Raw genomic sequence first — 27039 nt, forward strand, 5'->3', positions numbered from 1 at the left:
GGGGCTACAGCTAACCAAAATGTGTCTTAGCCCCCCCCACAGCGCAAAGGTCAAACTTTGTATTTTATTATAGTACCACACAGTGCACAGTGTGGTGTTGACCCAAACATCTGTATATTTGAATGATAACAGCGAGTCGGCAACACTCACTGACAGCTGAATACTTACTGCTCGTTATACAATTAGCATAATCTATATGACACATGCCAAGGTTGAAGTTCTTGGTGTTTTTGTATTAACTGTTAATTCGTTTGGTTAAGAGACAATGCTTTTGGCATTTTAACAGACTGTCAAATTGTATGTGTTTTGATTAGGTTTAACTGTATTTAAATGGATACACATGTTCGATTGACTAGTGTTAGTGTGTTGTTTATTTGGCTTTAGTATGTATTTTTTATTTTATTTTTGTGTGCACATATTTAAATCAAATACAGTACATTATCTGAATTGACTAATATTGCAATGATTTGCAAAGGGAAAGTTTAAAACCAAAATCTTTCTGTATGAACACACATTATACACTCTAAGAAGTGAAGGTTCTATTAAGAATCTTTTAGGGTTCCGGGGTTGACACTGTGGAGGACCCCGTAAAGGAGTGTTGGACTTATGGACGCATTTATTAAACCAGTCCTTAATGTTTTAGAGGGAAACCCAGATCTGCTGTATTTATTTATTAATTTATTTATTCATTGAACTTGTAAATGGGTACACATTAACTAAATCGTATTCACCTTCATACTGATTGTCTGCAACAGACCTGCACACCATTCACAGGAAACATAAAATTCATAAAATATTATTATCGGCTGCTACCAATCCTAGTCACGGCACTGCACCGGTCCTGTGAAATCCAAGTTTTTACTGCACTCGGATATCAACTGTAAGCAGTCATTGTCTCTATACGTGGATTTCACTCCATGCTGCTAATAAAACTAAATTCTTTGTGATCGCACACGGCACTTGAGATTATATCTTCCAACACAATGCATCTGATCTCTTCCCTGTCTGTCTACAGTCAAGCACACAGCTTCGCTTTCAGAAGTGGAGGGATTTCCTCAGTGGGTGACGGACGCTTACGGACACGTCTGGCAGCAGATAGTTAACCGGCCACAAAACACGCTAAACCCAGTGGAAACGCGTCCGCCAATGGAAACTTGGCACTATTCAAATCAATTTCACATGCAGTGCAGCCACCTTGTGGTAAACATATGAACGACAGCTCATTTAGGCAAATCTGTAGTGGTGGTGGACTAATATAGCCTAAATAAGATGTATTACCCACATAAATGGCTCAATTATTTTTTTTGCGGCTCCAGGAAAAGTATTGTATTTATTTTTTTTGTCAAAAATGGCTCTTCCAGCAGTAAAGGTTGCCGACCCCTGTTCTGGGTGAATGTTTTGATTGAATTAAATTAGCCTTAGGTTACTCTATATGTCAAGTGCCAAGCACACTGGCGAGGGAAAACATAACTATTGTTGTACTGGAATAATTAGTTACTTAACATCAAAAGAAACAGATCCAGTAAAATAGAATCTCCATAACTGTAAGAGGTTAACCTGTATACACTGTCTGAACGTCTTCTGTAACTTCTTACAATGCTCTAGCTTACTGGTCATAGATCTGATATAGCAGATAACGAAGAATGGCCAAGTAAGGATTCACTGGGTCAGCAGAGGTTGGGTTTTAGCAGAGTGCTTCTTGTTCTTTCATTAGAGTACTGGGAATTAAATATGTATCTCTTTGGCTATAGAGCTATACATCACTAATACTGATTATATTGTCACTATTTGATATAGCAATATAACCCAACACCTAATAAGGGAAGGCAAAGAAAATTGGATTAACAAAAGATTTTTTCCCCCTCAACAGTCAGTGCTTTTCAAAGACAAGTTAAGATGGACAGGACCATTAAATAACTTTTTTATTATTATTAAGTCTATCTCCATTGCTTCGTCAATAGCAATAGAGATGATTAGAGATCATCTTCATTTATTTGCTTGATGAGAGATCCCTAATAACACTGCACTCCAGTCAACTCATATTGCTTCAGTAAGCACTTTTTTTCGTTAAAGATGTGGGCAAACCAATCAATGGAAATACAGCTGCTATTCAAGTGTGCATGCATTAACTTATACAAAGAGGACACAAGTAAACCCTTAGTATTCAGTTATTTATTTTGTGGCCAGAGACTGTTGTTTTCACAAGGATCTTGGCACTGGACTTCGCATTGTTCAGCTCCATGAGATCTAAGTTCAAGGCAAATAGACCAATGACTGAATAATACTACCGCTAATACTAAGGTCAGTCTTAAGCTGTTTTTGGTGTGTGGTATGTCTGCTCGAATTAAGAAAGGGGGGGAAAAAAGGACAGCACAAATAAATGTATGTATAACGGATTAGTTACTACAAACTAGGAAAAGAGTACATGGATGGAACTGGCCCCAACTAAGCAATCCACTTTCTTTACAGTAATGTCTATAGTATATAGTACACAGGACCACAGCCTGCATTAAATAAAACAACAAACAGTGCGAGTAAAAGCTGTGTCACAATAGTGTCAGCACCCAGGCAACACAAATAGGATCACAAGTCACAAAGAATGTGAATACGTGTTCAGAGAGCTTAATGTTGGGATTCGTGAGAAGTGTAAGACCGAAAAGCGCCGCACTGGCATGCAGGGCATAACCTATAGGTTGGAATATAGGTCTCAAATTCAGTCTCCATCCAGCAGACAACACCACCGACTGAGGGTGTGGAAGCCAGCTGGGAAAAAGAGCCAACTCCTGCGGTGCATCAAGCAACTTCAAATGCAGGGATCTAACTGTTTCACCTGCATCATATTCTCTGAATGGTGTGACAGATGGACTGTAGGCATGGATTTCAGGGCCTGCGGTGCAAAAAAAAAAAAAGCGGATGGCTTTGACAGCGTGATTAGCGGGGGACATGTGTGGTGAGCCAAGTTCAGTCAGTTCCAATACCAAAAAGAAAAAAAGGAAAAAATAAACATTTACATTGAAACTGTGTAATGCACTTGCTAGACAGGCAGACTGTTCTGGTCTCCAAAAGATAGGACTAGACTAGAGTCTAGAGAGCAACAAGACAGACCTCAGGGATTAAGGGTGCGATTGATCAGAAAAGAGAGAAGGAACAATCTCTTTCAGCTTAGTAAAGGACAGCTAAGAGAAAACTTAATGCAAGCATAGTTGTTCATTTATTTATTTATTTTTAATTTAAAGGGAATAAATAAAGTTGCAATTTCAAACACGATTCCAGCAACGACCCCGGTGGAAAATTGGACAGGAAGATTCTGTACTGATACTGAAAAACACAGAATTATTAATGCATGGAATAAATTGCCCTGCCACTGTGGAGGATAATACTCTGGTATCTTAAAAAATTCAGCTTTGATAGAATTGCTTAATGTTTGATAAAATGGGCTGAATAAGTGTTTCGTGTATTGTGAAGTTTGTTTTGATTTGATTACTTAGGGTGGGTGGTAGGTTGGCTCAAGACAGCTTTAACTGCTCCCATTTCAAGCTCATTTACATCATGTCTTTGCAGGCTATACTTTCTTTCCTCCAGTTTTAATTTGTTTAGCTTTGTACAGTATATAATCTTACTAATGAGAATAAATTAAAGCTAGTGTTGTAGGTAGCATTTCGGAGGATATGCCAACTTAATAAGCCAGTTGAATGTGAGGATGGTACATGTTTTTTTGGGGGGACAGCATATAAGAAAAATAATACAACTCATCTACAGCAAATGAACAGACAGAGTTAAAGGAATACGCCTTGTTGAGTATGATGTTAGTTGAGCTTTTGGAAACCTTTTACAAAGCTTGAAACTCTAAAACATGTGCAGGGATGACGGTGTGTTTGTGCAATTATGATGTTTCACACATAAAAGGCATACAGATTCCCCAGACTTAAGTACACTTGACTCCAGATAATTGGCTTGGGACCATTGTGACATTATGCACTTAACTGGAGTATGCATTAATCTGGAGCAATTATTTAAATATAATGTAAAGACAATATAGTCTAGTCTATGCGCACATGTACATCCGTATATGTCTCATCTAAATCAGATATGAAACAGAGTCTGCTGTATGCTGCAGTTAAGCTCTGGGTCAGTGAAACACGCAGAGATCTTGCTCTTGAAATAGAGCTAGCAAGGGTACCAGGTAGTTGTACTGGTAAAAGCCTCTGCCCAGAGTGCAGGCTGAACCCGACAGTGCAGATGGTAATGCTTCCAGTCTGGCCAAGCCTACGGAAGCCAGGGATCTCGCACAATTGCTGCGATTTTGGCCAAGTGTTGCCGGCGTTGGGTGGGCTTGGTTTGGCCAGGACTTCTTTGGCAGGACATGTAATAGCACCTCCTGCAGCTGAAAGAGAGTGTGTGAGATCCGCAGTGTTACCAGCAAGCTCCAGTCTTCTTCATAGCGCTGCAGCAGTGTGTGCTGTGGCTTGGCAGTGTGAAGAGAAGAGAACAGCTTGGCAGTGCATGTTTCAAGGGACACTTGTGAGAGAGTGTGTGTGTTATTGCCTACATTCTTCTAGCATTAAACAAAGGAGCTGCGTTTATTCATAACCATGGAATAATTATTAGATTTTTTTTGTTATATTACATTTAATTTTTGGTGAGGTTTAAACATTCATCTTATTGTCAGCAGGCCTTTGGGTCATTGCCTCCGTTATCGATATAGATTTGTGTTTTTTGTTTCCACCTTCACAAGCACAATATCTAAAACTCATTATTATTTTTGGTATTCATTCTTCATTTCGCACTCAGGAGTGTTAATGAGGCAGAGGGGGGCTATAGAGAAGGAGAAGGAGAAGGAGAAGGATTGTCTCTTTTCTGGCAAACGGAAAGCCAGTTGATCTCGGAGATCTTCCATGCATTACGTTTGCCACACCATTGCTATTAATTTGAGATATCTTCTTTCAAACTGCAGTACTTAAAATCATGTCAGAATGAGGAATTAGCAAGATTATCATCTTTCAAAACCTGAAGATGTATGGAAAGCCCTGAAGAGGGGGAAAAAAAAAAATCAATCACTGGGAAAACTGGGACACAGAAAGTGGGCTTACCTTTTGCCAGTCTCTCCAGCCTCTTCCCATGCTCTGGAGGGATAGCGTACCTGCATGACAAGAACAGGCCCATTAATCAGCGAAGCTTTGTGATCAGCCAGGAAGCTGCAACAGCCTGTTTAAATTTGTTTAGTACAGGGCAAGAGTGCAAACTTATAATTTATTGCCAAGCCAATGTCATCTTCTAGTTTTTCCCTAGAAGGAATGTAGGAGTGCAAATGTACCTCATCACTAGTATTCTGTTCATGTGATAGAGCCTGGGAAAGAGGCATTTTGAAAAACCTTAATTTCAAATACTGTTGAAATTGTATATTTTAGGTCTTTTCATACCCTTCCAGGAATTGCTGTTAATGTTATTGACTTTTAGAGAGACAGAGAGAGACCTAACTAGAAACCTAACTACTTTACTATTAAGTTAATACATTAGGAATCAGAGTAATTTAGTGCAAATAGTTAATGAAGTGAGGTTCATGGTTGTTGCACTAGTTTTCACGGATGACTACAGGGACAGCTGGGAGAATCACAGAGTAATCACAGAGTGGTTCAATGGTAAGGTGAAGAGGGTCAACAGTATTTTATTTTGCTGCTTTAAACTAGGACCCCCATTTCTCTATTTATTACGTAAGCTATGACATATGAACTGCACTGCGCTTAGTATGACTTTCTAATGATTTCCATGCAGTCACGTCTTTTTTGTCTGGAGTGCCCAAAGTCTGGTTTGTGCCAAAGAGTGCCGATGACAAATTAGAGATATAAAAGTGTATACAGGGGCTAAACAACATTTTTTTTTAAACAATATATATATATATATATATATAGGTTTCAATTAAGTTATTAAGCAAACATGCTAACAAAATAAACCGCAATACAGGAAAATCTAAAAACCATGGACAGATAGAACAACCCCACCACCACCACCACCTTGAACCTCCCCCTTATCCCTCTGTAGTCTGGAGAGCAAGTGCTGCTCCAGTCGGCTAATGGGAGTCTGCTGCAGAATATGAACCTGAATGAAGTGAGGTACATATTGTTTCCAAAAAAGATTATAAATATGCAGGTTCCATTTTTGTTCACAGGTTATTGTGAATTTACAAATACAGAAAAGCAATAGTAATAGCACTTCACTAGCTCAATCATTTTTGGAAATGTCCCTTTTTATTTTGGACAATGAGAATCTTTAATCCTCATTCAAATGAAATCAATCCATCTTAATTTTATATAGTGGAACACCATGCCAAAGCATGTAACAACATTAAAGAATAAAGAATAAGTGCATCATACAATGAATACATAATTTAAATGTTGCAGTATTGCTACAGTGTGGTAATATGCATGAATCACATTTCATCACGCTTTAAGTTTGAGGATTATAATGCTAAAGTACATTTAAAACCCCCATTAAAATCACAATCTACCCCCAAAAATAAAGTCCCACTGATTCACCCATTGTCCTGCCGTTACATAAAAGAAGTAGAAGTTTGTTCATTTGGCTGCATTAGTAACCTTTCCATTTTGTTTTGTGTTTTGTTTGCACTTGCATTCAATCATTACCAATGTGCCTTCATTTTTTTCAACATATATTTACTTAATAGCTACTGCTTTTACATTTTGTAAAACAACTAAAACTGGTAGATAAATATACATTTTGTGGCACTTATGTTTTAAGAAAAAAATGATACAGTAGTATCAATCTACCGTGAGTATGAGTGTGCACAAATGTACTCTACAAATCAAAGGCATAATTTATTTATTTTTGAGAATTTACAGCTTTCTTTTGCCTACTTTATGAAGTTTTTAAATTGTCGGAGTATTAAATATGAATGATTGTGGCCTTTTCTCCATTTGATACAGGAGATAACGGTTAATAAAATGCTTCTTCTCCACATGTTCAACAAACAGGTCCATTTCTGACCACAATTAATCACAACAGGACAGACTTAAAGTTTTTGTCATCTTCCTCACGTTCCAATAGTGCTGCACCGCAGCATAAACAGTCATCATAACATTAACATCTTGTTCGTGATGTGCAGATTTTCGCAGTTCTGCGTGGATCTGCGCAGCTTCACCAATGGGAGAGGAGAATTCTGCAGTTCTGCGCATAACAGCGAAAATCTGAGCACAAGAACCCGACCTAAAGCATGAATATTCAGAAAATAACTTGAGTGCTGCTCAATTAAATGGGGGCGGTACCGTCACTGTCAAATATACTGACTGGTTTTCTAAAGTGCCAATCAGTTTAGACAATGGCGTGCCAAGCTGCACAGCTCTGCGTGCCACAGGTTCACCGTCTCTGGCTTAGACCACTTATAAAATATTTTTGTACAAAAAGCTGATTCGTGCCTTTTTCAGTCTTAACATTTTATTGGCCACAGATTTTCTACTGCCTGAAGAATATGCATGACGTACACATACTGTCACAGTCCCACAGCAAGGAAGAGAAAGTGTAGTTAACAAAGGAGTTAACAAGGAGTTTTAACACAACTAAGTGAAAGTACCCCTAGTACCCCATTGACGAATGTCAATGATTTTGAAGAAACAAAGGTGGGATACTCACTAATAGTTTATATCAAGGACTATTGTATATGAAGGTGAACTTTCAAGGAACACAAAACTTCAGCATCAAGAGTAGAAAATGCAAATGTCTAAGACTTTTGCACAGCAGTGAATATATTATTCTCCTACATATCAAGCCGAAGTAAACAGTTAATGAAGATTTTTGACATCAAGTGAATAACTTCTACGAATTCAAAAAAATAAAGTGTCATAATGGTAGGAAACTAAATCTTCTAAAAGTTTCAAGATGCTGACTAAGATATGCATCACTCAGAGTTTCTATTAGAGCTCAGGCTTGTTCAATCCTCAAAGGGAGGGAGGCACTTTTTTTTTTTTGTCTGTGAAAGTGAAGTTCTGTTGAGATGTGGTGAAAGAACAGAATTTATTAGGTCTGTGTACAGCTAACGAAGGCTAAAAATAGGAATTCAATACTGCAGAATACATCGAGCATGTCACAGGAAAGTGGGCCACATTGTTAAGAGGCTCCAATTGTATGAGACAAAAGTGTGGTGCCAGGCAGACTGGCTGCTTGCATTTCTAGTGCAAAACACTGTCCCATGCTGCAGCTATTCATCTCTACATATTAATTAATTAATGTATTTATTTATTTTTATATCTTTAAAGTTTGCCCGTTTATACTCATGTGAAGAATCGAGAGTCAATAGCAATAAATATAGATTTTATTTATTTTAGACATGTTTAATTAAATGGTAATCCTCATAAATCTGTCAATCCCATACATGCTTCCATTACCCTTAGAAAGGTATTCTGTATCAGGGGCAGCTACATCACCCTTTTGCATGGGGAGGAATACTGTAGGGAGTCATTTTAAAAGTCTTCTCATTATGGAAGGATTTGCATCACGATCTTCTCTACACCCCCTCTTTCTATGCTTCTACTGATTTTTCCATCTTCTCAGGCATGCTCTTGTATTTTCTTTCTGAGAAACATCTACAGAATATTTCCTTCTCACAATTTCCTCTACTAAGCTTTTAGTCGTGGTGCTTGTCCTATCAAGAGCAGAGTCCTGGCAATGCTCTTCTGGCTGGCTTTCCTGCTTCTACCATTCATCCTGCTCAACTAATTCACAATCCTGCTGCTTGCCTTAAAAACCTCTCTGCCTGACTATCATGCTACTCTTCTATTTCATACCTTACACTGGCTTCCTACTGCATTCAATTCAAGAATTTAGTCCTGACCACTTCCTTCACACCACTGCTCTGTTTAACCTCCCATCTCTTGTCTCTCACCCTCTCCTTCCTCTTCGACAGGGTGATCAATCATTTAACCCAAAAGGTGTCCACTTGCCAAGGCTGGTTTGTTCTCCCCTCTTACTCTACCATGGTGCAATGAGCTGCTCCTAAACACTAGAACCGCACAGAGCCTTAATGCATTGTGATGCTTCCTCAGACACATCTGTTCAGATTACACCGTTATACCATTCCGATTTTCTAATTCACTACACTGTGGAGATTTACATTGGTTGTTGCCCTTGTAATTTGCAGAACATTGTATGTGACACTTTGCATGTAAAATATAATTAATACAAATTATCAAATGTATAGAACAGTTACAGCAATTACAGTTATCTCTTTGGTATTCCAGCAATAGATCTACCTCATTTACGTAAGTAATCCCTCAAAATCAAGAGGACTGCTCTGCTGAAAATATGGGATCAAGCTGAAGTGGAACAGTAACCTGCATTCTGGTCTTTATTATTATTAGGAACTGATAATTCTGCAGTTTTCTGTTGAGCGATACAGTGTACAATGTTTCTGTAGGTTTTCTTTTAACTAACAGAATGAGTTTGAATTGCGACAGCACCCTCTGTTTCACACATTCAGAATCAGCCCGGAAACAAACCTGTTACCAAGCAACTCCTACATAATCCTTCTCACACTCATCCATTTAAAGTGTGCGTTGACTTAATTCACCAAATTACATGGGTCTTTGTAAAAACAACAGTCTGCTAACGAGATACGACCAAATCTGGTTCTCTTCACCAACACTTTTTTCTTTTCCAAATGTGTTTGACGGATACATTTATTCAGGTGACTTCCCTTGGTACCCCTTTATACAGCTGGGTTTTAGAAGTCCAGAGTGCCCACTACTCCTGCACCTGAACCAATCGGAATGTTCAACCGACGCTAGCTGATTCACTTCTAGCAGTGCTTCCTGAAACACGGGGTGTTCTCATTGTACTGATGAATCTCGGCACAGGAGCCTTAGAAGCTGCACAGAGAGCCAGGAGCCTTGCAGCGTGCTAAAGAATGAAATAACGACTTGCTGTTAGTGGAGAAATTCGAACTGTGATGACAAAGTATTAAATGGCTTCTTCTAGATTATTTTATTTCAGACTTTTCCAATTTGAAATTGACAATTGTAACTCATCTCAGCTCACAGTTACGACTCCTGAATTGAACGTGGGAGGTATGTAGGCAGGCACTAGGAAAAGTTAGAGGGATCACTAGACACTGTTGAAAACAATGCCTGGGCAGTAGGCAAATATAGATACCAGAGGTAGGGTTCACAAGACAGCAACTACACATTTAACTACATCTACACATAATACAGGTACAGTTTGATGCCGTTACTACAGTTCTGTAATAGTATTATCCAAGGCTAGGAATAAATAATATATTCTTACATTGTATACATTTAACACTGTGGTGCAAAATCACCAGGTACAAACCCTGCTGAATACATCCTTTACTGACCATCTTTCCAAATCCCCGCAATAAAGTCTCTCACCGGACTACTTCATACACGGCTCTAACAGGAAAACTGTTCTGGAAAGATAGTGTGCCTTATCTCTAGGGATCATATCTTTGCTCTATCCAACACTAACACATGTCCTTGTATATGAATTTAAAAGTGGAGGTGCTATTTTCTACATGGAAAACAACATACAAGTGTCCTGTCAACAATAAAGTCTTAATTATTTTACAGTTTAATAAGATACAATGCATTTTTTAACATGAAATATGAATGCAGTATGCAATGTAATATTCTACAATATAGATCATCAGCCTGGTGTCAGTGAACATTTGTATAATTACTTCTTATTTTATTATACTAATCTGTAGGCTGGAAATGAGCAAAACGTGATTATACAAATTGTGTTTCCTAAAGGTTAATATGATGATAGGCAAGAGGTTATGCATTGATTTCCTTGCATATTAGTGATCAAAGTATTTAAATCAAAAGCAATAAGGCAATCAAATCAGAATTACTATTTGAGTTCAAAAACATGTTGTGGTTGATTTGACAAATAAACTTCATAAAATATGCAAAAATATGAAGCATTCCTTTCATATCTCACTGGATGGATCAGGTTCTTTCCCCCACACAGTGCTCATTAATCAGTAAAGGTTGCAGCTGTTCAAGGTTAGTTATTCAGTCAGTGACACTTTAGCCCCTCCTAGAAAACACAATGTGAATGTGAGTAATTATTTCAATCAGCTTTAGACTATTAAGGCATTTCCGCAATCATAGAAGTCTTTTCAGAAACAACCATCTCTCTTTTGTACACAGAAAAAGGTGCAAGATATTTGTCTGGGAAAAAACTGTCTGTAAATGTGGTTTCGACAGGAGACGAATCAGATTTTAGAAGTATGCTGGAATTTCCAACTCTCAGGATTGCAAAGCCATTAACTACAAGTTTTACAGTGCCGTGCAAAAGTATTTACACCCTCCCTATAGTGTCCCGTTTTGTGAAATGACAAAATGATGCAAAACCTGAATACTCAAACTGAAAACTTTTAAGGGTAAGATTAGTTATAGGGAATGTCAGCAAAAACTAAAGCGTAACAAACTGAAATATGTTGATCACACAAGTATTCAGACCGCTCAACTCAAGCATCTTGGAATCATCTTTGGCAGCAATTATAGCTGCAAGTCTTTCTGGGTAAGTCTCTACCAACTTTGCACACTGCCTTGGTGCAATTCTTGGCAGATTTGCTCAAGCTCTTTCAAGTTGCTTGGGGATCACTTATGGACAGCAGTTAACAAGTCTTTCCACAGATTCTCAATTTTCCAACTGGGCCTGAAAATGTACCCAGAGATCAATGCCTCTGAATCTGCTGCTTCTAGACCAGCCAGGTGCAGTGATGGTGGCCTCCTCCCCACTTAGCTGAAGACTTCCCTCAAGGAAAGGCCCAGTATTCCCCAGAGCTCTGCAGGCTGCTTGCTTAGGAGCTACCTTGGGTCCCCCGCTGAATGGGCAGAGTCAGGCCATGAAAGCAAGGAATCAGTGGAGATCTATCTATGCTCTATCTATTCCTCTAGCTATGCAGGCACCGTGGATTCCCTGGTGCAGACAAGTATAACAGGGGGTCACATTGCACAGCCCCAACGTGGACGTGACAGAGAAAGGCTAGTTCTTCATGGCAATGACTTGGGGCTTCCTCTCCAGAGGCGATTGCTCTTCCTGGAGAATCTGAAAACCTCTCTGTCTCTGCTTCATGATTCCTGTGATTTTCCAACCCACTTACTTCTAAGACCACAGTCAGTTTTGCTCATAAACTGCTAACATGAGTTCTAGAAAATGCAAAACACCATTTGTAATGTATGATGTGCTTACAGCAGCACTTTTAAGTGCTATACAAGGCACAGATCTGAGACAGATAGAAAGGGAGAAGAGTCACTTGATGTCAAGGTAAACACATTTTAATTCATGTTTTTATTTGGAATCACCAATTGTCAAATGCATCTCAGCTCATCGCCATGTCCCCCTGCACTACACTTAGGGAGGGTAAGGAAGTATGACTGGTATCCTCCAATGCCAGCCGTGTTTGAGCCCCCCGTCACTTTACACACTCCAGGTTACACAGCCCGCTTGAGAGGTCCAGCACGGATTGGATTTGCGGCACGTCCCCCAGTGGAACTGCAAACCTGCAGGCGCCCAGGTAGCTGGCAGGGGATGCTCGTTAGCGATAAGCAGAGAGAAACCTGGCCAATTCAGCGCCCCCATACATCTTATTTTTCTAGTTCTACATACTTCATACTTAAGCATATTACACTCATGCAACCTTTGCACTATGTAACTTTTACAGTGCCTCCTTGAATACAAGTCACCTTGAACAAAAGCTTCAGAAGGAAATAACTCTTCATCTTCCAAGAGGTTATGGTGTAGAGCAGGTGATCCCAAACTTTTTCTGCCCAAGAACCCCTTTGCCAACCAGATTCTGGCTGAGGACCCCTGCCTACAAAAAATGCCACAACTGTTCAAATGAACAAGCATGAGCAGAGAACAAGCACATGTCAAATTTAAGATCAATCAGTCTAGCACTTCTGATGAAGAGGTTTTGTTTGTTTGTTTTTTGCGAAAGCTTATAATCCAAGATGGCAGATATGCAGCACATGTATTTATTATAAATGCATAGGATTTGAGGCCAGTTCAGGCCATAGGACACATCTATGCACTCTGGAGATTTTTTACTGCATGCACTACTCGGAAGCCAGATAACTAGATTTTCTGTGATTCTATGATATAATAACTTGATGGTTGCTAATGCATTTTATTACCATGATGCATTATGCCTTAAATCTACTATGTGCCGTAGCTAACAATAATAGATTAAACTTTTTATACAATTTATGAATTGCCTAAATTGTACAAAAAACAAACAAAAACAATGCAACCAAACATTAGCTAAAGAGTGTATTTACATCACAGAAGATAAAATCTTAAAATATGCAAACTTAATACTTTGCACAAATGCTAACTACAGAATGAACAATTCATGTCACGGTTTCTAAAAGGATCTGTCACTCACTAGTCTCAGCATTAGTAACCATCGTTTCGCCACCAGTCCAGGCAGCTAGCAAACTTGGAACAAAAACAGCTGAAATAATTTCAACAATTTTCATGTTTGTCATTCTAGCAAGCAGTACTTACAGTGTGACCATTTTATTGAATTCAAAGCTGGTGAACACTGGGTACTGTGTAAGTTTCTCATCAATTAGAAATAACACCTGCTGCAGTTAAAGACAGCAGAGTCGATTATTATTGAATTATTTGCTTATATTTAAATAGTTACTTTTTGAAATCAAAATTAATATTTTTAACTTTCTGAAAACATTTTTTCAATTTTGAAATATGTTTTAATCTACAAAACCATATCTGTCACAGCAAACAATTCAGTTTTCAGACAATAAACACTCAATGAAATGAATGCACCTCTGACATCGGCGTGCCTGCACTGCTCAGAGATGTCAGACAGTGCTCTCAGGGCGAGTTCAGGAGTTGAGAGGATTTCAAAATGCTAATCTTAAAAGCATTTAACCTATGTGTTTCTTTATCAGCTGCCGTGTAACAGTTTTGAATTGTCTGCGTACCCATATCCCAATACAAACTGCACTGGCTGTAAGTGTCTCATCTGTCTGACAGTGCAGCAGCAGTTGAAACACATAGAAAATGATTTCCTGGCAGACTAGTGTGGGCCACGCTACCGTAAGAGCACACATCTTCAAGTTGGGTGGTGTAGCTGAGGTGCATGTCAGGAGGCACAACAAACACATTAATTCTATTCAATGATATGTTACGTATGTCAATTACAAAGAATGTAAACCAGGTAATGGCAATGCTTAATGCATAAACACCATTGAATTAGAAACCTTACACCTTAAGCCTTACTTGTTATGCATGTGAAGTAAGAAGGTAAGAAGCAATAATCTGGAAGACTAGCGGATTCAAAAAGAGAGATGTCTAAAATATAAGACCTCTTTGAAGACACAGCTGCTAGAATTGATATCATTGCAGGACCCAGTGTGATGCATGTGGCCTTTCGGTAAAGGGGTTTATTTTTGGATCATTAGGGGGAATGATCTCTCTCAGTCAATCTCACACAGTCCAATGTTGGTGTACACAGTGGATGAGGAGCTCCTGGAAATTGACCAGACTGTGCTTGTTACACTGCTCATATATCTACTGTGATGAAGGCTAGTGAACTTTTTCTATTGCACAATCATAGAGAAATGTTTTCACAAGCTCCTCTCTTTCAAATGCAAAACACACAAGCCTGTTATTACCAATGAGAAAAGTCTGTGTATTCCTCATTTGCAAAAGCTGCATCTTGTACTGTATTTTTCCCCACTGTATGAGATATTGCTTTGAGTTATACCTTTCTGCAATATATTGGATGTTCAGTCAAGCACTAGTGATGTGAATTCAAATGTCTACCCTCTTCAAAGTTGAGTTATGCACATTGTTTAGCCAATCCCTGGTCTTAAATCCTACAGGTAACCAAAATGTGTAACCATGCACGAGAACCAGCTGAGCTAGGACATAGGCTTACATGTTGTAGATCTGTAGTTGTGATCTGAAGCATAAACAAATATATATCTTGCAATTTTGCTGTGGTGGAGAACTAAGAGGAACCTAGAAAAACTGTTATTTAATAATTGTCTCTTAACTAGCCATAAGAAAATATAGACGTTCTGTACACCTGATTTCACATGCATACAGGCACACAATATAAATGCATAACAGGAAAAAATAAATATATTTTTTAATTACTGGTTGCAGGGGAAAATTCATGAAGCCCTTTCTTGATTGCTGAGAACACAATGACCTACACAATTAGCCAGAAAGCATTTACAAAAATAAACACGGCTTCATGGATCTAATTAGAAAATAAACGCGTCTGCTATTTGCATTCCTTAGTTGTCCTGGTAACAGAATGTAAAGTGCTGAAATGCAAGATTAGGTCCAAATGTCTGAACTTTGCAGCTAAATCATTTACAATTTGCTCAATCTGCTGACAATAAGTTCAGATCATTATGTGTCACTGCACTGTAGGTGATAGTTAATAAAACATGTTATTAAATGTGTTGTTTTGAATCAATCTCAGCAATTTAACTGCATTCACACTGTACAGACTCAACCTCTGGACTGTGACATTGAGATACTGAACACAGTGCAGACCAGCACCCTAACATTAATACCCCCAACACACTGAAGTCCAACACTCTGGGATACTGAACACAAAGCAGCCCAAGAGTGCAACACTGAGCAACTGAACACACTGCAGACCAGCACCATAACATTAATACCCCCAACACACTGAAGTCCAACACTCTGGGATACTGAACACAAAGCAGCCCAAGAGTGCAACACTAAACACATTAAAACATGACACTGTGATCGTCCTCAGAGGTAGCTTTTAAAATCAAACTAAAATGCAAAAATACAAAGCACAGATGTGACAAAATTTCTGATTGACTAGAATAAAAAGAAACTTCAACAAGTGGGTTAGAAGTGACATTTATTAATATTAAAAGAGAAAATGAGAAAGCCAAAGAGTATTTATTCCAGTTCTTGCATTTGCATGCAATGCCATTTCATTTTCTTTACATTGCATATCTCCCAAATGCATAACTAATACCTTCAGGCATTACACAAAACGAAGTAGTAATGAAGCCATTGAATTTTGTGCCGATTGGGGTACGCGTGTCTCCTATGACATTTAAGTCTGCAATCAAAGCATTCAGACTAGACAGAATGGTGAAAAACACATCTGCCCATCTGACAAATGTGTGTCAATCATTTCCTGCAAACCATCCTGTTAAATATAACCCATATTTTAGGAGATGCTACATTTCCATAATTGTCTTCCCCACTACTTTTGACAGATATCCCTTAGGTGTGAATTGTATTTTGTAGTTTAGGCTGTACAGCATTACAAAACTATTTTTAAAAGAAGCAATGTTTCCCAAGAGGACAAATTAGGAATTTCCTAATTTCCACTGGGTTTGCATTTAAGGGATGGTGATAAGTGTCCTAGATATGCTATATGTTCAAATTGTTAACTTGTGCATCTGCTTTATTTGTGAATTTCTACAATTACATTAGTGCCTCCATGTTTAAATAACTGAAATTATGGCACTGACCGAAGAAACGGTCCAGTATTTTTGAGGTACTGTGAATAATCTCTCATTTGGGACCATTTTCACTTTTCTTAAGTTTCAACAGAACTCTAAAAAACATAAAAACTATTGACAGGCTGGAGTGTGTTCATTAAGCTGCGGATTGTTCTACAGTGTTGTCATAAAAGCTGTTACATGATAATGATAGTCTTATGCTGCAAAATCCAGAACTTGGCCCATTACATCTTACAGAACTGCTTCAACTTGGTGTCATGAGAGGGCTTTTTTGCATGGCCAGCTCACTCCAGGTCCTGCCACCACATTTCGATGGGGTATAGGCCCAGACTTGGACTCTCACATCAGTCAAGGTGAGAGTGGCCTGCAGATCGATGGATGTTACAATGGGGTTTTTTGTGACTTTGTGGATGATTTGCCGGTTTATTCTTGGAGAGATTTTGGTTGGAGCCCCAAACCATTAGACTGTTCAACACCTGCCCTTCAGAGGTCCTCAAAGGTTTATTTTGATCGTGGCATGACTTGTTTCTACACACCTCTATTTATATAGGATGGGGCCTCCAAAAATCACCCCTGAAGAGCTACGTAATTATTTAAACACCTGATCCTAATTATCCCTATTATTTGAGTTGATAAAACCCAGGTTCACTCACTTGTTCATGTACTCATGACTCTTTAATTACTTGTTGTTTGTCAAGTTCATAAATCGTTTTGTTTCTATAGTAGGAAAATTTACTTTTGTTAAATTTGGTTATTTACTTTATATTCTTTATCTTATTAATTGTTTCAGTTTTGTCTATGAAGCAATCATTTGTTTGTATTTGCTCCTTTTTGGGGGGTACTTTAATTAAGTTTGTTAAAGCATTATCATCTGTAGTTTCGTACCAAACGACAAATGCTAAAGAAATCTTCAAAAAGCATGTTACCCCGTCTCCGCCTTAAGGTTCATCGTTTCTTGAAATGTATACAGACATTATTTATGAATACTTGGCCAACTGATGCCTGAGAGGGCACTGTAACTAACCAACCAGTCTTTTGTATATTCAATCTCTTGGAGACTTAATCAACGACTGTATTATTATGCATGTGCTAAACTGAAAACCTGTACAACTGGATTTTAATGAGATCACTTCCAATAGAAACAATTGTAACGTATTGTTCATCTCAAGATACAAAAAGGCTTCTTCCAACTGTCATCGCTAGTTCTTTTCTTCACTGCACGTGAGAGGAGAGATCCGGGTTAACCTGTATTTATGTTTTCTGTAATAAACTTGTTACTTCTTCATTGGTGTATCCTGGGATTTACTAAAACCTCTACATTTCTAAATACATGGAATTGGTTAATATAAACTCCTGGATATTTAAGAAAATACTTTTTTCATTCAAGAAGGCTATCATGGTAAAACTATGGAATTTCTGTTATCATTGGGGTTCACAAACATGTTCTTGCCACTGCATGTACTGCAGTATATACATGGGATTTGGTCTCTTTGAACCTGCTAAGGACTGTCCAGACTGCTTGTCTGGAGCACTTAAATAAGAAAAACTATGTTCAGTTCATATGCTGTTCAACTGAAGTGAAATATTAGTCAAAATTGCTTTGGAAATGTCAATCTCTGTTCAAGTGATGCTCTCTGTATTGAAGTTTTTCTCTTCACAAGTTTTCTGCTCATTGAGGTGCTGCCAGGAAGAGACAGTTAAGATCCTCCACGTGCATCTGATTCATTATTTACATTCTATTTGGGTTGAGCTATTTATAAAAACCTACTTTCTTGTGTTAACCTTGATGTATGTGAATAATTGAAATATAAATTAACACGACAAAGTTAGGTTATATAAGGATATCCAACAACTCAATCAAAAAGGGCAAACAAAATTGAGCTTTTCAATTTTGCATGAGAAAACAGACTGAAAGTCCAAAATAATGTCATTATTTTATGTTTTTATGGTGGCGTGGTGGTTAGCGCTGCTGCCTCACAGCTCCGGGGTCCTGGGTTTGAGTCTTGGCTCGGGGGCCTGTCGGTATGGAGCTTGCATGTTATCCCTGTGTCCGCATGGGTTTTCTATGGGCACTAAACTGCCCTGTAGGTATACGTGTGTGTGTGTGTGTTGCCCAGCGATGGACTGGCGTCCCATCCTGGGTGTATTCCTGCCTTGCGCCCTATGACTGCCGGGATCGGCTCTGGCTTCCCTGCCTCATCAGGATAAGTGTTTTTGAAAATGGATGGATGAATCTTGCACACAATTTGGGAAGGTATGACTTTCACTAACAGGCATTCAAAGAAAATCATCATCTATCACACTTAGATGTAGAAGCCTGCATTTGGAATATCATGTGACATTTTGGCCACCAAAAGATATTAATATATTTGAGAGAAGTCAAAGAAGAGCGACTACAGTAAAGTCATTTGCAGTCTCAAAAAAATGTCATACATGGACAGGTAGAAGGAATTGAATCTGTGTTAGTCTTTAATAATGAGGTCATTCATAATCCTGAATGAGATGGACAAGTTCAAAGTGATTTTCACGCTCAACAATGAAACAAGGACCTGACGTAACAAGTGGAAATTCAGATTATGTGCGTTTAGGACTGAAAACAGGAGGCTGTTCTTTACACCAAAAACACTGACGTTAGCCAACTAGTTGATGCTGACTTAAATGAAATCAAGAGAATGATTAGCCACTAAAAAAGAAAGGTTGACCAAGACAGGCCAAATGACTCCCTCTCACTGTAACCTTTCTAATAGTTAGTATTTAAGAGCCAAACTTTGTCAGTATACCTGTGCAAGAGCCTGGGTATTATGATATATTACAAACCTAGCTTTGCAACAGAAATGTTCGGCAGAATAAGGGGAACCTCTATGAAAAAACGACCTGAGCTCTCCAAGTCAATATCCCTCCCCTTTCCTTCTGCATAGAACTGCTGTGTGATCACATGCACAAGGACTGCAATTCCCTTCCATCTCATTGCGTGTGCTTGGATGACATGAACATAAACTGCATCAGGGATCTGAGAGGCTCAAAAATTGGGGAAATCTTTATCCAGTTCACTTCTACAGAATAAGAATGTGTTTGTTTAATATGCATGAACTTTCACTGATGCTGATTTTCTTTTTAATAATATGTTCTTTGATTTGTTTTGTGAATGAAGATTGTTCTCCACAGTTATTACAGTTTTTCCATTATTGGCCAAACTGCTCACTCAGCCTGCTGTGTATACTACAAACATTTGTGCATGTACCTGGCTAATGGAATATTCATTTGACAAGATCAACGGAGCTGACGCAGTTCTTGTGAAAAGCCAGACTATTCATTTTGTATTGCTATTATTGAAGGAATTGGTTGGAATTTATTCTCATGAGTCACAGTGACTCCTAATATCATATACATTTCTACCACTGCAAATAACACCACTGACCACATTTTTTTAAGTTATCATTTTATACAAGTTTTCTGTCTACTTTAAAATCTGCTTTTCTAGACAAAATGGTGATAATACAACATATCAAATTGAAAACAAGCGTGTATACAATTGCAGCTTAAAGTTCCCATAAGTATTACATTGCTCTATCCTTATTATGACTGATACCTTAAAATATGCATTTCTGTTGGTGGTTTTTGAACATTTTCAGACAAATGTGTGCCAAAATGTGAACAGGCTATGTCTGAAGATTCTCCATGATTCTGCATTGGAAATGCAAAATATGACCCAGAAAAATAGAAAGACAATCCAACTTGTGATTCAAGCTTACAGAACAAAACCTTAAAAGACTAAGTAGCAGCAAATTTAATTTGTGTATGAAGTACAATTGAAGATCAATACTAATATGATCTGTTCACTCCAATGGTCTTCATCCAAGAATAAGAGAGAGTTTACTTGGAGGGGTTATTCTGATTAGAGCATATTGCATCTCATGTCAGATCTTTTAACTTTTAACCATAATAAAATGGATCAGTTGGAGATGTGCAAAGGCTCTATAATAAATTTAATTAACAGCCTGAAGGATGAAGACTGTCTTGGCTTGCCTGCTTCATGCCAAATATTCAATAGTCATCTTCAATCTATATTTTGTTGTTGTTTTGTTACAGCTTTCAGGTTTTTATCCGTCTCTTATAAGTTGCAGAAATAAGGATGCAGAAATGTAAAAGCAATTGGTTAATTGTTCACAAAAGTAGAAATGATGGAGCAATAGACATTTAATGGAGTTATTTGTGGTAATTCAGATGTTTCCAATAAGACAGTTATGGTAAATATATCATGTTGATGGTAAAATTGGTGGAGGCTGAATGGAGAGTAATTAAGATGGGTATCCAAATAAAGGTTGCAAAAGACTACACTGTACATGCTGGGAAAATGTTTGGCTGTATTGAGCTTTGAGAATCAAAGAAAACAAAAATCATAAGATCAGGTTTCAGTGTAGAAAGTAACCGTTGACTGGGTGATCGACAGTTCACCAGCTATAGCAATGCCCGTGTCCACCATACCTACAGAATGTATTTAGGTTGAACAGCCATAGCAGCAGCTGCAGCACCAAAGCTAATTCCAAATTGAATCAACAAATAAATAAACTGTCCCCAAATGGGAAATGAAGCAAATGCCTCCCGATAGCAAGCTTTCATCAAATGCATCTGCTGTTAACTTAAAAGCAAGCAATAAAACAAATCCCCCTGCAGCCTCATTTTGATTTGCCTGTCATTGCACTGCACTGAACTAGGATTCAACAAAATATGCGTGGCGTTGTTTCACTCTAGGAACAGCACTGTACAGGGTGTCAGAAAGCATTGACATCACAAATGTTACCTAATGAAGTCAAGGTAGAGAAGAGTCCCAAATTAATGGAGGAGGCATGTAGCGAATGTTAGACAGTACAAATAAAAGATGTTATGAATGCAATTGATTCTTTGAATTGTACTAGTTAAGGACTGATGATTTTCTGTTAAGCTATCGTTCTGATTAGAAATTTTACTTAGTTTTCTTGTGGTTTAACTGGTGAAGACCTTCACTCAGAACCCAGATGGAGTCCAACTCACCGTTCTGTTTGTATCACAGTTTTGGGGTCTTGATTTTGGTTGGTTTCTGTATATATTTGGTACATTGTTGGAAAAAATACCATTGCCAATTCCAGAGTAAACATTTTAATCGACTACTTCTTCCCTGTCGCTATTTCAGTTGACGCTGAAAGCTAACAGCAGACTTAAATGACACTGGGAGATCTAACGGCGGCTAATCTTGTCCACTCGCCATTTCTGACTGTTTCACATCAGTGTTGCCAACAGTGAGGTCATCGGTAGAGTGACATACTAATTCTAACAGCTGATTGGACAGCTACTCTCGAGGGAGATCGAGACCCACGTGGGGAAACCGATTCATTCTAATTCTGTGGTTGTGATGCCCCAAACTGCTCTAATCAATGACGCCTTGGTTTCTCTGCCAAACCAAATGACACTTGGTACACATGTGGGCCCCGAACCGTGGGTGGCAAACTGTACGGTACAAGGTTTTGATGGAAACCATTTCACCCCTATAGTGTACCCCCTACAAAACATCAGAGAATGGGGCAAGCACTACTGTACATGGGCCAAGGGCTTCCTAGGCTCCCAATGTTATCACTGAGAACTGCATTGGTTCTCCCTACAATGCTATAGCTCTGCTGTTTGTATTACAGACATGCACTAGGACAAGAAAGAGATGTCTCAAAAGCACATTTCAGAGGACATTTCTACATCTCTTCTTGATTCATATGTGGGTTGATTAAAAATGGGCATTCCAAAACTGGTATGACAATTAGAGAAAGAAAAAATCCTGTTATGGAAATAAACAACAACTCTGAATCCTCACAATATGGTAAACTTGTTCTCAACTTACTCTTCACTAAACGCCCCAACTCAGAAAGTCAAAGTACAACTTGATCTTTGTGAAAGTCAAAGTGGATGACATTGAGTCGTGAACTGTGAACTACGTGCTGCGTGGGTTGTGTAGGGCTTATGCTTCTAAAAGAGAGGTTTTGCAGAGACCTGATTGATTAAATACTTGTCTGCTTTTGTGTCAATGGGGAAAAACAGTCAGCGCTGCCTGCATTAGGCTCATGTCAAACAAGATGCTCAGAGGCAGAGCAAGCTGAGCAAACTAGGAAAGAGGGAGTGGTGTCGCTTTAATTAAAAATTTCCACTGGGCAAGTTATTCAAGAGGAGGCAGCAGACTGACAGCTTTAACACAACTAGCTGGATCATTTCCAAAGCCAAAGGGGGGTTTATTTATGTGTTTGTTTGTTTGTTTGTTTCCTTTACAAAAATCATTTCTGAAAAGAGGAGATGCATTATCCTCCCTAGCCAGAAACAGCATTAAGCTTCCACATAGGAAAAAATAAATAAAAATGAAGACACTCCAATGAGAAGAAAACAGTCAGGGTGATGGTGAAGGGAGAATAAACACATCTCTCCTGAATCCACTGGTGATGCACATATTTGTTGGACAGTATTAACGCCTCATCCCCAGCCACAGCAAAACAGCTACAGCAAAACAGAGTTGAAAAAAATATATAAATTTGTCATTTCTTGAACCCAGCAAATGCTGAATTATCTCCTATTCCACCATATTTTGCAAGCGGCTATTACTAAACTTGGATCACTGCTGAGATTCCATACTCATTCTGAAGGGATGCAATAAAGCAGTGGTGGGCAATCCTTGTCCTGGAGGATTTATCAATTAATTAAATGGGAATATTTATGGACTTCAACAACCAATTAAGCATTGCTTCCAGGTAGTGAGCACCGGGGGATTTAAAAGATCCACAAAACTTTCAAGACTGTAGCCTTCCAGAACCAGGGCTGACCACAGCTGCAAGAAAGCATGCACCACCCAAATCTAGTACATTTCACAAATTAAATTATTAAAGTATTCAAACTGCTTACAATATGAAAATGCATTCAACCAAGAAGTCCCAGGCGGTCATTAATGAGTGATGATCTATCCACCTGACCCTGTCAACTGTGCACCACCCACCGGTAAGTCTTGACTAATAGCGGAGGCTTTTACTGAATGTGCTACTCAGGAGCCATCGTAGTTGGTGTTTAAAGCCAGTTCTTTAATTATATTTTTTTTGTGGTTTGTTTCTCTTAATTACAGTTTTGCAGTAACTGTGTGAGTGGGGGGGACGTGCAAGTGTTCTGTTTTTCACAGAAGAGTTCAACAGAGTGGTATGACAGCTGGCTCCAGGTTTCCTCAAAGTAAATGCATCTCATTCTCAAGACCAAACTTCAATGTCTAAAGTCTGCATTTGAAGGAATTGTTCTCAATGTTTTTTTAAGTGTGTTTGCAAATACACGAACACCAAGTCAATCTTGCGAGAATTCCAACAATATAAGAACTGCCAGCCATACAATTACTCCCATGGGTGCCTCGGACATTTCACATTTAACAGAAATACCGGAGCAAAAATAATCCCCCATGATAAGGAGCTCTGTGACTGTGGAAGTGGTATTTCAAATATAAAACTGAAAGGATGTTTCTCGAGGAGGAAATTCAAAAGTTGGGGAATTTTGAAATGGACAGTTTTATACCCTCCCCAATTCTGAATTCTGCTCAGCACCACAATCCTTGTACTGACTAGGGATGGGACGGTATACAATTTCCACGGTACGATAACCTTAAGCATAAATATTAAGTAACCTTAATATCACAGTATAAATCATGCAATTTCATTCTTTATAGGTCTACTACAGTGGTTTTCAAACCAGTCCTGGAGTACCCCCTGCCCTGCTGGTTTTTGTTCTAACCAAGGTCTTAATTGCTTAATTGAATACTTAATTGAACTAACAAAGCAATATAGCTTTAAATTAAGTAATTAAGACCTCGACTGGAACAGAAACCAGCAGGGCAGGGGTACTCCAGGACCGGTTTGAAAACCACTGGTCTACTATATTTTGGAGAATAAACTAATATGCTCAACTTGTTTAATATACTATGGAGCTTATTTTATTTTTATAACTTGAATAGCAGGGAGTGACAGCAGGAAGTAGAAATGTAGGCAGCCCTCATTATTATTATTGGCTCAAAAGAAGTCTGTGCTGCAGGCGTGGCCTTTTTATTAAAGATTTAAAACAATAATAATAAAAGGATAAACAGGAAGTTACATTAAAGCGAAAGAGCCAGGCACTATGAAAGCATGTCCAGTGTCAACAGTGAACTACCAGTCAAAGACAACTACAGCCCAGATTCAGACTACTGGGGTCTAAGCCACAGCTTTGGAGTGCAGGTTTAGTTATTTCCCCCAGCACAGTGAGTATCCTAATTCCACAAAGCCAGAAAAATGACATCAGCTACAGAAAATAAAGAAGGACATTAAAACAGGCCGATGACCAAATAATGTAGCCCCCCTTGCCATTTGACTTTATCAAGGTATCTATTACAGTGGATAAGCAATTATCATAACATACAATCTTCTATGAGAATGCTGAGAAAAGCACCAATTTACTAATTTCTGCTTCAGAAAACTTCCCTTCATATTTGCTATAAAACAGTTAATATCCAGCAAGTGGCCAGGAACTTTTGTGAGCTCCTATCTTTCTATAAATATACACGTACTGTATATGTAACTATTACTTTTCACTGCTTCATACACACCGGAGGACTGTGCCACAATCTCTAAGATTTGACAGTAGATCTTCTGGAAAATGTCATTTTGATCCAAGCTGTGTTGGAGGGGAAGAAAGTTAATTTCACAGTGGCTGCACAGGGGTTAGGCAAACAGACACCATGCAGTTTAACACACTATAATTACCGGAAAAATGAAAATGATTAATTTTAAAACGCAAAAACCTTCGTGTTAAAGAGTTGAGGGTTCATCCGTGTGAGTAAATTTACTTTTAACGAGTGACAAGGAAAGATTACATTCCTTGCAGGGATTTTTCTTTTTTTTTTCTTTAAATATAACATTTTAAAAAGTTAACTTGGAAGGGAGCAAGATGATGCAGGACGCAATAGCATTTCTAAAAAAAAAAAAAAATGTCCTCAATGTACACTGCGGACACAAGATTTTAATTGCCATTTACTTAAACTAAAGAATTAAGGAACATTTTCTTGTTGTCAATGATTTGTTTGAGATGCCAGTTACAGTAATGAATATAGGTAGTGATAACAGGAACTCTGCTTCCTCTGCAGTCTTCACTAAGACAACATTCAGTTTATCTTCAATAAAGCCCTCTGGAAAAATCCTTTTGACTAATTTTAAAATATTTTTCTTTTTGTAAGCCTAGTTGGAATCGGCAAATACTGAACTCAGATCACCGATAAGACTTGGGCCTCTTCAGGAGGACGAGACAAAGCCATCACATAATGCAAGCTCAGCAAGCTTGCAGCCCAGCTACATCAGCTGGAGGATTTGATGCAGCTGGAACCGTTAATAATCCGATCCTGCAGGCCACCGAGAAGCCACAGCGCATGGCTGGTGTGCGGTGATCCAAGTAGTCCCCTGACTGCTGCCCATCCCACCCTGGCAACGCTTGGCCAGTTATGCTCCACCCCTTGGCTAAACCTGGCAATAAAACTGGCAACATCACAGTCCAGCTTGCATCCTACAATGTCCCATTACTAGTGTTTTAGGGGTTCATAAATTATAGTCTCTTATGGGCAGCATGTCTGAAATTCCTGTGCTAACAATCTTCAGAAACTAATGTCTGAAGGAGGATGAGGATGTGGAATAAAGTGCTTAACAAAGTAACATTTACATGTAAATTTAGTAATATATATACATATATAATATACACTCACCTAAAGGATTATTAGGAACACCTGTTCAATTTCTCATTAATGCAATTATCTAACCAATCAATCACATGGCAGTTGCTTCAATGCATTTAGGGGTGTGGTCCTGGTCAAGACAATCTCCTGAACTCCAAACTGAATGTCTGAATGGGAAAGAAAGGTGATTTAAGCAATTTTGAGCGTGGCATGGTTGTTGGTGCCAGACGGGCCGGTCTGAGTATTTCACAATCTGCTCAGTTACTGGGATTTTCACGCACAACCATTTCTAGGGTTTACAAAGAATGGTGTGAAAAGGGAAAAACATCCAGTATGCGGCAGTCCTGTGGGCGAAAATGCCTTGTTGATGCTAGAGGTCAGAGGAGAATGGGCCGACCGATTCAAGCTGATAGAAGAGCAACTTTGACTGAAATAACCACTCGTTACAACCGAGGTATGCAGCAAAGCATTTGTGAAGCCACAAAACGTACAACCTTGAGGCGGATGGGCTACAACAGCAGAAGACCCCACCGGGTACCACTCATCTCCACTACAAATAGGAAAAAGAGGCTACAATTTGCACAAGCTCACCAAAATTGGACAGTTGAAGACTGGAAAAATGTTGCCTGGTCTGATGAGTCTCGATTTCTGTTGAGACATTCAGATGGTAGAGTCAGAATTTGGCGTAAACAGAATGAGAACATGGATCCATCATGCCTTGTTACCACTGTGCAGGCTGGTGGTGGTGGTGTAATGGTGTGGGGGATGTTTTCT

At 38.7% G+C, this 27039-nt stretch overlaps 1 protein-coding gene across 1 annotated transcript in view; it reads right to left on the reverse strand.

Moving 5' to 3' along the window:
* The window catches only part of kdm4b (lysine (K)-specific demethylase 4B), a 235670-nt gene that overhangs the window by 148175 nt on the left and 60456 nt on the right, over positions 1–27039 (reverse strand). Inside the window, exon 6 of the mRNA XM_066695200.1 lies at positions 5091–5140. Coding sequence (XP_066551297.1) covers positions 5091–5140 — 50 coding nt within the window. The remainder of the gene's footprint in view (positions 1–5090; positions 5141–27039) is intronic.

The sequence above is a fragment of the Amia ocellicauda genome, chromosome 22 (assembly GCF_036373705.1).
Source record: "Amia ocellicauda isolate fAmiCal2 chromosome 22, fAmiCal2.hap1, whole genome shotgun sequence".
Taxonomy (NCBI): Eukaryota; Metazoa; Chordata; class Actinopteri; order Amiiformes; family Amiidae; genus Amia; species Amia ocellicauda.